The sequence below is a fragment of the Sarcophilus harrisii genome, chromosome 2 (assembly GCF_902635505.1).
Source record: "Sarcophilus harrisii chromosome 2, mSarHar1.11, whole genome shotgun sequence".
Lineage (NCBI taxonomy): Eukaryota > Metazoa > Chordata > Mammalia > Dasyuromorphia > Dasyuridae > Sarcophilus > Sarcophilus harrisii.
In genome coordinates, this window is record NC_045427.1 from 491,371,148 (window position 1) to 491,386,360 (window position 15,213).

Consider the following 15,213-nt stretch of genomic DNA (forward strand, 5'->3'; position numbering starts at 1 on the left):
AAGAATCCTCTGTCAGACAGGAAACTCAACCTTTTTAGGCACAAACAAAATGTTAAGAGGGTAAGTCATGGGAGAAATTGGGTAGGGTTAGAGAAAGATGCACTGACCTCAATGTCTTATAGGAGTTCAATTGATCTCATTGATAGGTATACTGTGTCCAACAAGTTAAATCCTATGCCATTTCATTCTATGATAATTTTAGCCATATCTTCCCTCTTATTTTTTTTGTATCTGATGAATACCAGTACATCATCTATGCTTTCTTTCTGGATTCATGACCAGCCCCCTCCTCAATAATTGGCTGTTGAATTGCATTGAACTGACTAGAATTGAGTTTAATTAAAATTAAATGAATTGTAGCTTTAAATGGCATAGGAAGGATTTTTGGAAATGAGAAGAAAGAACAGAACAGCTGTTTGTTTGTATATCCTTATCATTTAAAAAAATTAAACATTCATCTGATATATGTATATATAGATATATACATAATGTATGTAAATTTACTTATTCACAAAAAATATACATGTTGTTGTTGCTGTTGTGTCATTTCAATTGTGTCCTACTTTTCATAATCCCATCTAGGGTTTTCTTGGCAAAAATACTGGCATAGTTTGCCATTTCCTTTTCTAGACCATTTTACAAATGAGGATGCTAAGATAGATAGGATTAAGTGACTTGCTCAAATGTCACACAGCTAGCAAGTATTTGAGACCAGGTCTGAATGCTGATCTTGCTCACTCTGGGCCTGGCCTTCTATACTTCTATACCTAGCAGCCATCATGCTATAATAATAATATACATTATAAAACTTAACTTTTGTTAAAAAAAAAAAAGAAATGTAAAAAGATGAGAAAAACTTGAAATAACATTTAATATTAGAGTCAATTGGTAGTCACTAGAATATTAAGTATTCAAACCTGAGCTTTTGATAACCAATTTTGTCCAGTGAGTAGAACCTAGATTGAAAAGGAAGAGGCTTGGGGCAGGGAAATCAACTAGAAGGCTACTGAAATGGTCCAAGAAAAAGGTGTTAAGGTCTAGCACTAGGTTGGTGATTGTTTGAGTGGAGAAAAGACAGAAGGGAAAGATACAAAAGAAAAAGTGGCAAGAATTGGCAACTGATTGGCTATGTAGGGAGAGGATAAGTGAAGAATAAAGGATGATACTAAAGTTATTAACCCAGGTGATGAGAAAGATGGCGGTGCTCTCAAAAGAAATAGAGAAGTTTGGAAGAGGGATAGATTTTGGTAGAAAGATGATGGAATGAAATCAGGACTTTGACTCAATGCCTACTTATCCAGTGTGACTCATTCTTGTTTCCCTCAAAACAAAAACAAAACAAAATAAAACAAAAAAATTAAAAATAGAAGTGGAGTTCTTACCAATCTTGGCCACAAGAGTGCAAACTTCCTCTCCTCTCCAAGGGATACTTGCCACAGCAGAGAGTAGGTATATTGGAAGGAGAAAGGAATTTTCTCAATGTTATCTTCTAAGCTACGCTGTGGGTATTTGAGTAGTAGGTTACAAGTCCCTTAAAAGGCTTATTCCTGCCTCAGAAAGGAAGTTGGGAGTTTGTAGAGTAGAAGAGGGAAGAATAGAAATTCTTATTGGAAAAGGGTGGGTGTGGTTGAATTGTTGAGAAATTGAACAATTGGCTATTGCTGGTGGTCTAAGATGTGATCTATCTTCCCATCTTCCAAATGTCTTTTCCTATATCCTTTTGGAGTCAGGCTACAGCCTCTTTAACCTCAGATTATGGGACACCTGGGTGACATTTAGGCTTTTTGCCAATTGGTCTACAGGCTGGTCTTCCCTAACCTGTGGAGAAATGTTAGCACTTTTAGTACTCCCCTGTACCAGCTATAGGATGATCTTTAGCTATGAGAACCCAGTCCTAATGAAGGGGGAGAGAAACTGTTCCCTTTACTGAAACTGTTCCCTTTAAGATTATCACTCTGAAACTGTGTTCTCTGTTGATCTGTGATCCCTTTTGGAGTCTAAGCCCCTCCTGGGGAAGGCATATCCCCCCAGATAAGTTATCTTTCAGGATGCCAGAGCCTTTGATTCAGTTAGAAATCCTGGTCAAAAAGCAGCCCTTTGAAGTGTTGTTCATTCCAATAGAAGATCTGGACTGGAAACTGATTAGTATCCAGGCTGGGAACCTTGGCTTCCTGAAGCCTCAGGCCTCCTTTTAAAGGGCAGTTTCTGGGCTCACTCCTTGCAAAGGCCCAAGCAGCTTGCCAGGACCCTGCCTGCCGAGAAAGCATTCTCTTCTCAGTACCAGACTCCATTTCCCTAATAGGACTTTGCCACTATAGAAGTCAGTCTCTTAGCAAACTGGTTTCTATCCAACAATAAACTTCCATTTTTGCCATTAATATTTCGGGATAAGTGAATTCTTTCACTTTAAACCTGTGACTGATAGAAAGGAGATTTTAACATCTCTCATTGCCACTAACTTCATCACCACCAGGAATCGAGGGGATACTAACCTCATCACTAGAAACCCCAGAGCTGATGCCCATTGTCATAAACCATAACTATATCTTTATCTCTGAGTATGTCCAGAGTGTACTAAGACAATAAAATCCTCCCCTTGTTCTTTTCTTTCCTGACCAGATGGCTGTAATTATTTTAGCCTGGCTCAGTGCTACAGCAAGCTTCCAGATTCAGGAAACTACATATTTCCTCCTGGCCTCTGGAGAGGACCAAAGCAAGTTGATTAAAAATAAGTATAATGATTGCATCAGATTAAATCTATGCCCTCCATAGAACCCTGAAGGGGCAAGGGATAAGATGGAAAGAAGGGAGATCTATCAGTTTGTGAATGAAGATTAGGCAAATATTCAAGTATTGTGGTCACAGGAGCACCAAGAGAGATCCTACTTCCCAGTTCCTATCCTGACCTTCCCCTTTTCACTGACCTCAAATTAATACTATCTAAGATACCTCAAGATACTCCAAGCTACTCCATACCTCAAAAACCAAGTTGGAAACATTATCTACAGACAATTCCTTTTTATATTATTGACAGATAAATTGGGAATTACTTGTTAATGTCTATTTGTCACTCTAAATCTGCTCAGCTTCCCAGATGATAGTGGCTGAGTCCAGAAGCAGTCAAAAAGGGCTTTTTTTCAACCAGGAGCTGGCTAGTTACACATTTTTAAGCACAAGTTAAAAGCTTTCAGAGCTCAGACTGGAGAGTGTAGGAAATGGGGGCAGGCACATGATGGGGAAGGCAGGGGCTGGGGGAGAAATCAAACTTTCCCCTAGATCCATAGGAATCATATTACATTAATACTCATAAGAATACAGCAGAAGGGCCCTGGAGGATACAAGCTCATCCTAGACCTTCCCTCTAGAAGCATAAAAAGCTTGGCACTTACTTGAAGTCCAAACTCAGGAAATAGGTTCAAAACATAAACAAAAATGTAAAAAGAAAAATCATACCATAATGAATTACTATAATGACAGCAGCATTCAAAACACAAACTTAAAAAGATTCCAAAACAGCTACAGGTAAAGAGAAATAGATCTTAGATACAAATTCAATTAGAATTTCTGAAAAAGATGAAGCAAGAGCTAAGAAAAAAAATAGTTATATGTTTTTTGTAGTTGAAATGAAAATGCTAAAAATGGAGAATAAATGAGAGTTGTGAAAGAAAAAAATGAGAAGGGAATTAGCATCTTGGAATAAGAGGTACAGAACCACATCCAAGCAGCAAATGACCTGAAAATTAGAATAAACCAAACAGAAGTCAGTGATTCCATGAGACAACAAATATAAAAACAAAGTTCAAAAACTAAAAATATTGAAAAAAATTTAAGGTCTCTCATAGCAAAAATAATCAAGCTAGAAGAAATTAAGGAGACTTAAGAGTAATTGAACTACCTGAAAACCTAAATCAAAAAAAAAAAAAAAAAAAAAAAAAAAAGAAACTCTTTATTAAAATGCCCAAATCTCTTAAAACCAGAGAACAAAGTAAAAATAGATAGAATACACCTATCATCTCCTAAAAGGAACTAATGAAAATTTCAAGAATTTTATAAGCAAAAGCCAGTGCTTCTAGATCAAAGAAATAATCTGCAAACATTCAAAAAGAATTCAATTACCAAGGAGCTACCATTTAAATGAGCAGAAATCTTGGAATGTAATATTTCAGAAGGCAAAGAATTTTACTTTACAACTTACAAACAAAAATAATTTATCCAATAAAAATAAGTATAATCCTACAGAGGAAAAAATAGACTTTTAATAAAAATAAAGAACTTCTTAACATACCTGATTAAAATATGAGAGCTATATAGACATTTTTGAGAACAAGCAGGAGTCAAGAGAAATATTTTTTAAAATTAATCATGTGTTAACAATCATAAGGGACTAAACAGAATAAATTACCTTATTCTAATATAGAAAGGTGATATAGCCCTTCAAAATACTCAAATCCACTATCAAGGATCATAGAGGAAGTCTAATTTGATGGAAGGCCTGGGAGTAAGTTCTGACATGGTTTGATGAGCTTAGAAGAAGAATGGGAAAAGAAAGAAAGAATACTCTGGAGGGATAATGGAAATCTGCTTCATCTAATTGGGGTACACAAGGATAAGTCTATAAAAACAAGAAGAAAAGAAGCAGGAGAGTACATGAACTTAAAAGAAAAAAAGAAAAAATTCAAAAGAAGGAAGAATACACATGCACATACACACACACACACACACACATACATGCACATACACCCACTTGGGTTCAGAAATACATTTCACTAAACAGGAAAATAAGGAGAAATGGAGAACAGTGTATTGGAAAGAGAGTAAATAAAGAAAAAGTACTACTCTTAAATAAACAAACAACTCTAAGAACATTAATATTTATTTATTCGTTTGTTTATAATCACTATTTGGTAGCAAAAAATATTGGGAAAGTAAAGTGGTGTCCATCAATTGGAGAGTGACTGAAAAATTTTGGTATTTGAATGTAATGGAATGCTATTGTTGTTTTAAAAATGATGAAGGGTATGATTTTGGAGAAATCCAAGAAGATTTTATGAATTCATATAATGTGAGAGCAGAACTATGGAAGCAAATTATACAATAATGATATTTTAAAGATAAACAATTTTGAAAGATGTAGGAATTCAATGATCAACTTCATTTCCAGATGACTCATGATGAAACATGTTATCCAGCTCCAGATGGATGGTAAAAAAAGAGGTAGATGATAGAGTATGGACTAAAGCATGGTTTTGTTTTGTCTTGTTTGCAGATGATCATTAGAGTAATTTGTTTTGTTTGACTATTTGTTTGTAATAGAAATGTTGTTTTTCTTTTTCAGTTAAAAAGGGGGAGAGAAAAAGTGGATTTTTGTTTTTGAAAAAAAATTTAATTAAAAAAAATGAAAGAATTGAACCAGATGATCTCTGGTTCCAGCTTTAAATTCATAATTCTACCAGGAGAACCAGTCTTGCACAGGCTCTCCTATATTCAAAGCTCCAAAAGGAACTGTTTTTTTCACTTAGTTCTGCTCTGGAGCATCCTCTACTGAGCACAGAATTTCTGGGTTCTACTCTCATTTTAGCCATTTTTTTTTCTCCAAGTGAACTTATGCAATTCATTTAGAATCTCTGGCTTCAGTTTCCTAATTTGCATTGTGAGGGAATTGGACTAGGATATTGTGATCTCTTTGAGAGAATAGACTCTCTTTTCACACACACACACACACACACACACACACACACACACACACACACACACATTCCTCCTCCCCCTCTCTCTTTTTCTCTCTCTTTTAGTATATTGCTTGGAATATAGTGGGCACTTAAATGTTTAGAGACTATTGAAAAGATACTTGACAGAAGAATAGTGGGGGGAAATTAGCTTTGTTTGGAGAGGGAGGTAATAATATTAGAACGGAAGGAATATCAGTGCAGAGCAGAACCAGGAGATCATTATATATTTCAACAACGATACTGTATGAAGATGTATTCTGATGGAAGTGGATTTCTTTGACAAAGAGACCTAATTCCGTTTCAATTGATCAATGATGGACAGAAGCAGCTACACCCAAAGAAATAACACAGGGAAATGAATGTAAACTGTTTGCATTTTTGTTTTTCTTCCCGGGTTATTTTTACCTTCTGAATCCAATTCTCCCTGTGCAACAAGAGAACTGTTTGGTTCTGCACACATATATTGTATCTAGGATATACTGTGACATATTCAACATATATAGGACTGCTTGCCATCTAGAAGAGGGGGTGGAGGGAGAGAAGGGAAATATTGGAACAGAAGTGGGTGCAAGAGATAATGTTGTAAAAAATTATCCTGGCATGGGTTCTGTCAATAAAAAGTTATTATAATAAAAAAGAAAATTTAAAAAAAAAGAAAATACTCAGAGCTACAAGATAGAATGTTTTGTTCATGGAACTGGAAGGAGACAAATGAAGAGCAAATGGCAGGGAATTAGAAGTAGAAATCCTGGGAAGGTAGAAGACTGGATTGTAAAAAGCTTTGTATGTCAGAGAATTTTACATATGATCTTATAAGGAATACAGAGTAACTGGAATTAATTTCATGGAACAAAACATGGTCAAACTTGTACTTTAGGAAAATTGCTTTAGTGGCTTAATAGAGAATGGACTGGAGTGGGGATATAGATACTGGAGGCAGGCAGACCTACCAGCAATCTATAACAATAATCTATGTATGAGGTGATAAGTGCCAGCATCAGAATGGTATCAGTGTCAGAGGAGAGAAGAGAATATAAATGAAAATTATCGCAAAGATGAGATTGATAGATCTTGACAACAGTTTGGACATGAGGGATGGGAGTTGGGGTCAAGAGATAGTGAAGAATCCAGGATCACTCTTGTATTATTATGAGCCTGAGGGACTGGGAGGTTGGTATTATCCTCTATAGTAATAGAAAAGGTAGTAAATGTGTTTCTCTTAAACAAAATATTAAAGAGAAATATAGAGTTCAGTTAGGGACATTTATTTTAAAACATATATTGGACATTCAGCTAGAGATGTTTAAAAGGCAGAGATGCAAGTTTAGAGGCTAATATAAAGGTTGGGGCAGGAAAAGTAGATTTGAGAATCATCAGCAATGAGATGCTAATTAAATCCATGGGAACTGATGACAACACCAAGGGCCCAAGACAGAATCCTGTGTATGTTCAGAAAAATGCCTACCACATAGAAGGCACTTTATAAATGGTTGTTAATTTGACTGTTTATTTTGTAGCACATCAAGGTAGAATTCTTGAAAAGCTCAGTTAGCATACAGTACACTAAAATTTTAAAACCTCTGTTTAAATGGCCTATAGCCAACTAGGCTCTTTTAATAATTTGACCCAAATCACCCTCCAAATCAATACACGAAGTTCTCAAGAGTAATTGTTGAAAATATTTATTTACTACAAAAAGAGAAGCCTCTCATAAAGGAAGCAAAAGTTGCGCAGGACAGAAACATAGTAGGCATCACTTTCTTAAATAAAAAGAAGAAAGTGAAAGAATTAAATGGTATTCTTGATTTTTAGTATATTAGTGACTTCAGAATAGAAACTGCCGTAAATTCTGTCATACTGAGAGGTGATCTTGGAGGGAGATAACTTCCTCTGCTTTCCCTGTGGAAAATGAAAGGTGATAGTTACAAATTACTTAAGTGGACAAAAAGGGATGTACCAAGGGATGTCAACTTGTCAACTTACTTGGAACACAATTTGCTATATAATACACTTAGCATTGTTAAGTTATTTCCTCTTACCAGTTAAGAAAATTGTAATTGAAACCAAAAGTTATTTCACATATTTTGCATGAAATTGGGAGGGGGGAATTACTAATCAATCATTTGGCCAGAGGATAGAATTGATTCTTTTTTTACCCACCCCCAGATGCCCATGATGCCCACTGTCTCCGAATACAGCAAACACCTAAGTATGAGCCCCATCTTTCATTGAGCTACACTGCACAGCTGAGGGTAGAGTATAATTGAAAACAGGATTATACAGAATCCAAAGTGTCAAGTATTCCAGTAGAAAAACATTCCAAGTCAGAAGACTTGGGTTCTAGTCCCAATTCTCACACTGCATAATAATGAGCAGGTCCATTTCCTTCTCTGGGGCTCAGTTTTCCCATCTGTAAATGGAGAGGCTTTATTCGGTGATTTCTAGGGTTTCTTTCACAGCTTAGGAGATCTGATTGTCTTTTACCTTACTTTCACAAGGTATTCCCTTTCCCAACAGGAAACCTGAGTTTCCTGGCTTTCCATGTCAAGGAATGACCATGTCAAGAATGATTTAAATATTGCCCGTGTGAAGAACATGCCCAAAACGAGGCAAAACTAATCAATGAATTTTAGGGCTAACAGGGCAGATCATCTGAATCATAGCCTTAAATATATTCATGCCTCAGTCCTCCAGACAGGCTATGAGGACATGGAGAATTATACTACAAACATGGTCTCTTTAGCTTCCAAGAAACAGGGGAAAATTTTTACCATACAGTTATAGGAATCCCCACATGCTGAAATTTCATATATATATATATATATAAATATACATATATGTGTGTGTGTATAATATGTATATGTGTATATATACACACACATATATATCTATGTATGTATGTATGTAAGGCTGTGGGGAGAAATGAGACAAAGTGCTTTCCCCAATGGAAATAAATGAAACATAAACTTACCTTTAAACACGGCACAGATCTGTGAGAAGAGAAAAAAACATTTGAGTGACATCATTTGGTGAAAAAAAAGAAATTGCCTTTGGGAGCAAAATCACTACAACTAAAATCACATAAGTAAAATTATTCCTGCAAAGGGTAAGGTAGCAGATTCTCTCATCTTTACATTATCCAGAGAGGGTTTCCTCTGTTATCCATACATACATTCCCCCCAATGAACAGGGGAAAGAATATAGATAAGTATCACTGAGGCTTTTCCTGGTTAAAATATAACACCAAAACAATTAAGTTTCATTGTTGATAAATATAATAAATGAACTATATTTGAGTAAGAATGGGGATTTCTGACCTAAACTCTCTGGGTTATATTTTATATGGACTCAAATTCATTCACAGATAAGCCAAGGAGGATCATGGGGATATGTAAGATGACTAATCAAAAGCAAGGTGATTCTCTTTAGAGAAAGCATTGGTTTCCTTATTTATTGAAGATTAATAAGAATCATTTCAATTTATATAGAGACCTTGCCTTCAGTTATCTATTTTCTGAACATTAAGCTGAAATTGAAGAAACCTACCATTTGTTCGAACTTCAATCATTGTGTAGGGCATGGGGAAAGTCCTAAAAATATTCTTGAATTCTTCTACGCCTTTGTTGTCTTTCTCAATTCTTCTGACTGTTGAGTTAAAAATTAAAGTTGTTTTATTTATTTTTCTAAAACTTGGATGAAAATGTCAAGAAAATATTTTTCCATATGAAGAATTTGTTAGGTCATACATACAAACCTACCTACCAGAACCTCTATAATTCCTATGCAGGTTATCAAGAAACTGGTCCATTACTGTCATTATTAATAATGTAGTAGTAATCATAATAATAATAGTAATCATAATAATGTTATGTTGCCTAGCATGTTGAAATTTTTAGAGGAATTTCATATATGTAGCTTCATTTAGGTAATTCAGTGGAGGGAAAATCAGTCAAACAAAATTATTTGACTGAGTCATTTGGTTAATTCAATCATACTGGCTAATAAACTAACAAGAAAATACAGACTTTACACAAGGACACATGTGTACATTTTTTCATGTTATGTGTTTAAAATTATATCTAGTCCCTACTTTGTTACCCTTGATACACATCATTCTCCATCAGTTATGAGTTAAACTATTAATCTAGATGAGATAAGGATATGTAAAGGGCCTTGAAATCTATAAAATTCTCTATACATGTCATCTATTTCTATTAATATGACTAGAGCAATTTCTGTAACATATTGTTAATTATCTACTTCACAAACTACTTCAAGCACCTGTGGTCTTATATTCCTATTCCAAACTAATTACAGTCTCTTAATTAGTGTCTCTCTGGCTCTCTCTTTTCTTTCTTTCTCTATCACATTCTCTTTCTCTCTCCCTGTCTCTCCTTTTTTTACTCTTTCTCTCTCTCACACTCTCACATTGTCTTCCTCTCATATTTTTCAGTGATTTTTCAATAATAGCCAAGTCTTTGTGACCACACTTGGAGTTTTCTTGATGAAGATACTAGTTTAGTTCAACATTTCTTTCTTCAGCTAATCTTATTGATGATGAATTGAGGCAAACAGGATTAAGTAACTTGCCCAGGGCTATAGTTAGTCTGAATCTGAGATCAGAGTTGAATTCAGGAAGATGAGTCTGCCTGACTCCAGACCCAAAACACTATGCAGTGTGCCAACCAGTTGCCCTGCATATACTATATATGTATATATTTATATCTATATACATGTATATTATTTATAAGTGTATATATACTTAAGCACTTTGGGGGGGGAGAAAAATAAGTAGGCTCAAATTGTATTCATTTGTTGACTAGATGATTATTAATTTTCTGATTCCCACTGGACTCTAAATTCCTCCCCTGAACTTCAGACAGTTCCATGATTGCTGTTAGTGCCTTCTCTCTGAGAGCACCTTCTATCTATTCTGTATAAATTTTATGCACATTGTCTTTCATATTTGCATGTAACCTCTTTAAGGGAAAGGACTGTTTTAATGCCTTTCTTTTTATCTCCAGTCCTTAACACAGTGCCTATCACATATTAAATGCTTAATAAATGCTTGTTCAGGTTGTTGACATTAGTTTCTTGATAATATATGTTATTAATAATCTGTTGTCATATCTTTCAAACTTCTAGTAAATAAGGTACATACCATAGTGAGCACATGCCATTTTCTCCCGGGAATTAATGTCCTCCAAGCAAAGGAGGATGTAGTTATTATAATCAGTTTCCATCACAGAGAATGTGTATGAGGCAGATTCTGAAGGAACTAAGAGAGAAACCATAAGGGAAAGTCTAAATTTTCTTTCAAAATTGAAAGCAATATGAAATATCTAAAATCATTCTAATTTCTCTCTGTTTTCATCAAGTCCATAAGAGTAAAAGATACCTCATTAAGGATTACAAAAGAAAACTCTCTTTGGCTCTTATTCTCTTTATCCCCACTATACCACCCTCTCCTTGGCTTGTAGTTCCCTTATATGCTGTTAATTCAACCATGCCTCCTAACAGTCATAAACCAGGAATTAGAACCCAAAACAAATATTTTCTGACTGGTCCTACCCCTTAATACTCCTGTTTATACCAGACTTCTGGGTCAGTGCTCCCAAGGCTTGAAATAATTATCTTCACTAGATCCAAATTTCATAAGATTTTGAGCTGAAAGATACCTTTAATAGCTATCCAATCTAATCTTATCATTTTATAGATAATTAAACTGAGGCCTACAGAAAATGACTGTCCCAAGTACAGTAATTAAATAGCAGGCCAGAAATATAAATAGAATTCCTCAGAGTCTGAGTCTCTGGAATAATTCTTTCTGCTACTCTATACTGATAATAACATCACAAACAGATAAGTAAATATCATAGCTTTAGCAAGAAAAAAACCTCAATATTTTATTTCTCTGCTCTGTGGCAAGAAAAATCTGTTCACGTTTTAAATTTGTAATCAATTTCTATGTTTGAGATCAAAGTTCAATAATTATTACAAGGACCTCTCCCCCATAGCATATTTTCCACATCTTTTATCTTTCTATTTGTAAAAACAGGCTCCCCTTCATTCTCTACCTCATTCACAACCTCAACACATACTGAGGCAATGATGCTTTTGTGTAGATGGTTACATAATCTGCCACCTTTCTCACTTTATTGTTTACTACTTTAAGAAATGTTTTTTTAAACTTTAAAACAATTTTAATGTCAATTTTAAATTGATAAGAAACTATCATTTTTCTTTGCCTTGTAAAAAGAATCCAGTCATTGGTATAGATTTAAATTGGACTCAAAAAAAAAAAGTGAGAAATAGCCCTTTTCATCTTTTATCAAGTATTGGGGAGTATGTTTCTTTTCTGGACCACCATATGGGGGCTCTATATTTGGAACCATGATTTTGTGATACCTACTGTAGATCTCAAACTCAGTGGGTTTCTCAGTTTTCTTTAGAAGAAACATCTTCTCAACACACTTGTCAGTCCTGAAAAGGTAATCAGATTTGTAAGTCTTTTCTTAAATCACACTTTTTTTATCCACCAAGTACAAAGACTGAAGAAGAAAATAACAAAGGTAGTTTGTAAAGTTCACACCACACTTGAATCATTTGGGAAGTAAGGAAAATCTATGAGGAAGCCAGTTATTTTCATCACCAGGAGGGAACGATTAGTTAATTGTGTGATTTAAATCAATTCTACTCAACAAACAACTTATTAATGGTTAACCCACTCACAAGGCTCTAACTCTAGTGCTTTGATTGAATTCAACTATTCTTTTCTTGATAAAAGAAATGATAATCCATTTAGTGAGAAAACTGTATATGTGTAAATAGAGACTTAATGAAAAACAAATCATCTGAAGCAGTAATCTAAGACCATATCAGGTGGTGTAGGATACTCTATAGCTTTAGGGTATGCAGTTTTGGGACATAAAGTTCCCTACTTCTTCCCAGGTAGTGTCTGCCAGCTATGAAAGTGAAATTCCAATTCTGAAGGTACCAAGGCTATGTCCACAGTTTCAGGATCACTTCCTTTGGGAGTTGGGGTTTCTACCTAAAGGAACCAAGCACCAAATTTTGAATCCTGCCAGTTTTAACTAAATGACTCTTTGCACTGATTTCTTTTTATACCACCTAAAATTAGGTCCTAGAAGTTAAATTGTCCTCTTTATTGAGACAGTAAAGAAACCTTACATTCACTATTTGCATTCTGGTGCTTTCATCATTTAGACAAGGACCTGAACTATAACCAAGAGAGATTGCCAGAGACTTAAGAAGGAGCTACTAAAACCCTATTTAGGGGAACAAGCTTTTACCCTCTTAGGACCAAATTGTACTTTAGTAGTTTGTGCCATGGTGTCTGCTCTTCATAGCCTTTGTTGCTAAAAGCAAGGCATGGTTTCTTGTTCAACCAATCTCCTTCAAAATTTCCCTCAAAGCTATAATTCCATGTTCCCCCAAATCATTACTTTCTTTGGTCATCTTTGGAGGATGTGATACTTACCTCTCTAATACAACCAGTTCCATGTTGCCTTCGGGAGTCAGGTTCATTTCCTTAATGTCCATGATCAACAAGGAGTCTGAGAAGTTCATGGCCATTACTTCTTGTCTGAGAAACCATGATCCTCTAATCTATAGAGAATATACTCATGAAACTCTACTTCAGGGTTCCCAAGCAAAGCTGACCTCTTTCCCATTCCTTTTACCATTTTGTTCACTGAAGATTTTTAACTCTAAGAGTCTACAAAAATTAAAGCTACAAATAGGGAGACTCCAATTAACCCTCATTCAAGTGAGGTATACACCATAGTTGTGGTCAGATACATAAGTAGTTCTATCCCCTTCGATTTAGAGAATCAACCCATATGAAAGTATCTCTGTCATGTTAACTCTATTGCGAAATCTGTGGTATGATAATAGCATTCAAAAATTTACACAACAGAAAAAGGATGTGGGTCAATCATATAAAGAAAGTGAGGGATAAGAAAAGCGTTGCACAAGGACCCAAAAATTGTAAAAAAAAAAAAAAAAAAAAAAGCCAAAGTGAGACCACCCCTAGCCTCATAGAAATTCTATGGGAGAATATGGAACAAGAATAATGAAAGATGAGAAAACAGAGACAATCTGTGAAGATGGATGAATTCCTATATTAATTACAGACCTACTAAGTACTGGGAATTATAAATACCTTAAGGTTTGTGTGCTACCAAACTTGCTAGAATATTGCTATTATCATAGTATAATTTTGGAGGAAATGTATAAATACTCATGCTTTATACAAGAAACAAAGGGAAAAGAATAAAAGAAAAGTGAGCTTCCAAGTGTGGAAAACAGTGAGATTGTTGAAAAAAGTGGCCCCTTCTAAGGGAAGTTATTTATTCCAGCTACATCACATCTATGGCACAGACATTCTCTGAAAGGGACAGGCAAGAATGAAAACTGTTCTTCTGAAAAAACAGTCCCATTTACACAAACCTGCTTTAATGACCCTAGAAAACTCATGGTTTGATTTGGAAAGTCACATCTTCAAGAACCCCTGGGTTTGGTCTAAAGGCTTAGTATTATAGAAAGTAGCAAAAAAGAGGAGCCTATAAGGAAGAATGACAGAAAGAAAAGAGAGTTAAAAAAAAAAGAATAATAAAAGGTCCTCCTAGTATGAACTCCTGTTCTGGGAAACAATTGTACTTTTCCCAGGAACAACTGCCATTTCTGTGATGTTGTGCTCTTCTCTCCTGTAATCAGTTCTCCCATAAAGTATTTCTAAACATGCTCTTCCTTCCCATTTCTAGTACGCTCACTCCACAAAGAAAGGAAACTTCTATAAAACTCCTCAAAATCATCTTAGAAAATAGAAAATCTCTTCCTATTTAACCAAGTTTTTTTTTTTTAAATCAAATTCCAATTAGTAGATAAAATTTGCCAACTGAGGCCAAAAAAAATTCCAAAAATGAAATGGGAAGACTGTCACAGAATCACAGAAATATATAATCTTAAATTGGATGATAATTCAGAGGCCAACAGAGACAGATACAAGATATCCCTAAGTGGTCACTGTGTCTTTCTTTGAAGAAGACCAAAGAGAGGCAGCTCTCTACCTCCAGAATCAGTATATTGAACTATGGAATACATTCTAACTGTAAGACCAAATTTGACTTTAATGGATAGGGAAGGCATAAATCCCTATAATAGACAAAAGGATTTGTTGCCCTCATATACAACAAGCATTGCACCCTAGAAATTTGATTTACCTTGTCACCCTCTTCCTGACCCATGATTAAGAGTAACACTAGCCCAGACTATGCCATTTAAATCTATCTCTACCTCCTCTTACCTTTTCAACATCTAAATGTTTCTTGAAGGGGATGTTTTCAAAGGCCTGGATAGCACCAACAAGGGCCAATCCAACAGTGAGCAGAAGGAATTTCATGATGGCAGCTGTTGGATCTCACTTCTCTCTGAGCTCTGAAGAAAGTGATAATGGATGAAT

At 35.1% G+C, this 15,213-nt stretch overlaps 1 protein-coding gene across 1 annotated transcript; it reads right to left on the reverse strand.

Moving 5' to 3' along the window:
- Window positions 1-7,395: 7,395 nt before the first annotated feature.
- On the reverse strand, window positions 7,396-15,213 carry LOC100924880 (beta-lactoglobulin). Its single transcript, XM_003758789.4, has 7 exons — window positions 15,058-15,213; window positions 13,231-13,358; window positions 12,142-12,212; window positions 10,891-11,007; window positions 9,276-9,374; window positions 8,701-8,719; window positions 7,396-7,628 (listed from the first exon to the last, which is right to left on the reverse strand). Exons 1-6 carry the CDS (start codon window positions 15,151-15,153, stop codon window positions 8,703-8,705), a joined length of 528 nt encoding a protein of 175 aa, XP_003758837.1. The 5' UTR covers window positions 15,154-15,213; the 3' UTR covers window positions 7,396-7,628; window positions 8,701-8,702.

Coding starts and splice junctions, on each gene's coding strand:
- LOC100924880 (XM_003758789.4), bottom strand. CDS start 15,153: ATGAAATTCCTTCTGCTCACTGTTGGATTGGCCCTTGTTGGTGCTATC. Junction 13,359..15,057: donor AACATTTAGATGTTGAAAAG/GTAAGAGGAGGT, acceptor TATTCTCTATAG/ATTAGAGGATCATGGTTTCT. Junction 11,008..12,141: donor CACTGAGTTTGAGATCTACA/GTAGGTATCACA, acceptor TTTCTCTCTTAG/TTCCTTCAGAATCTGCCTCA.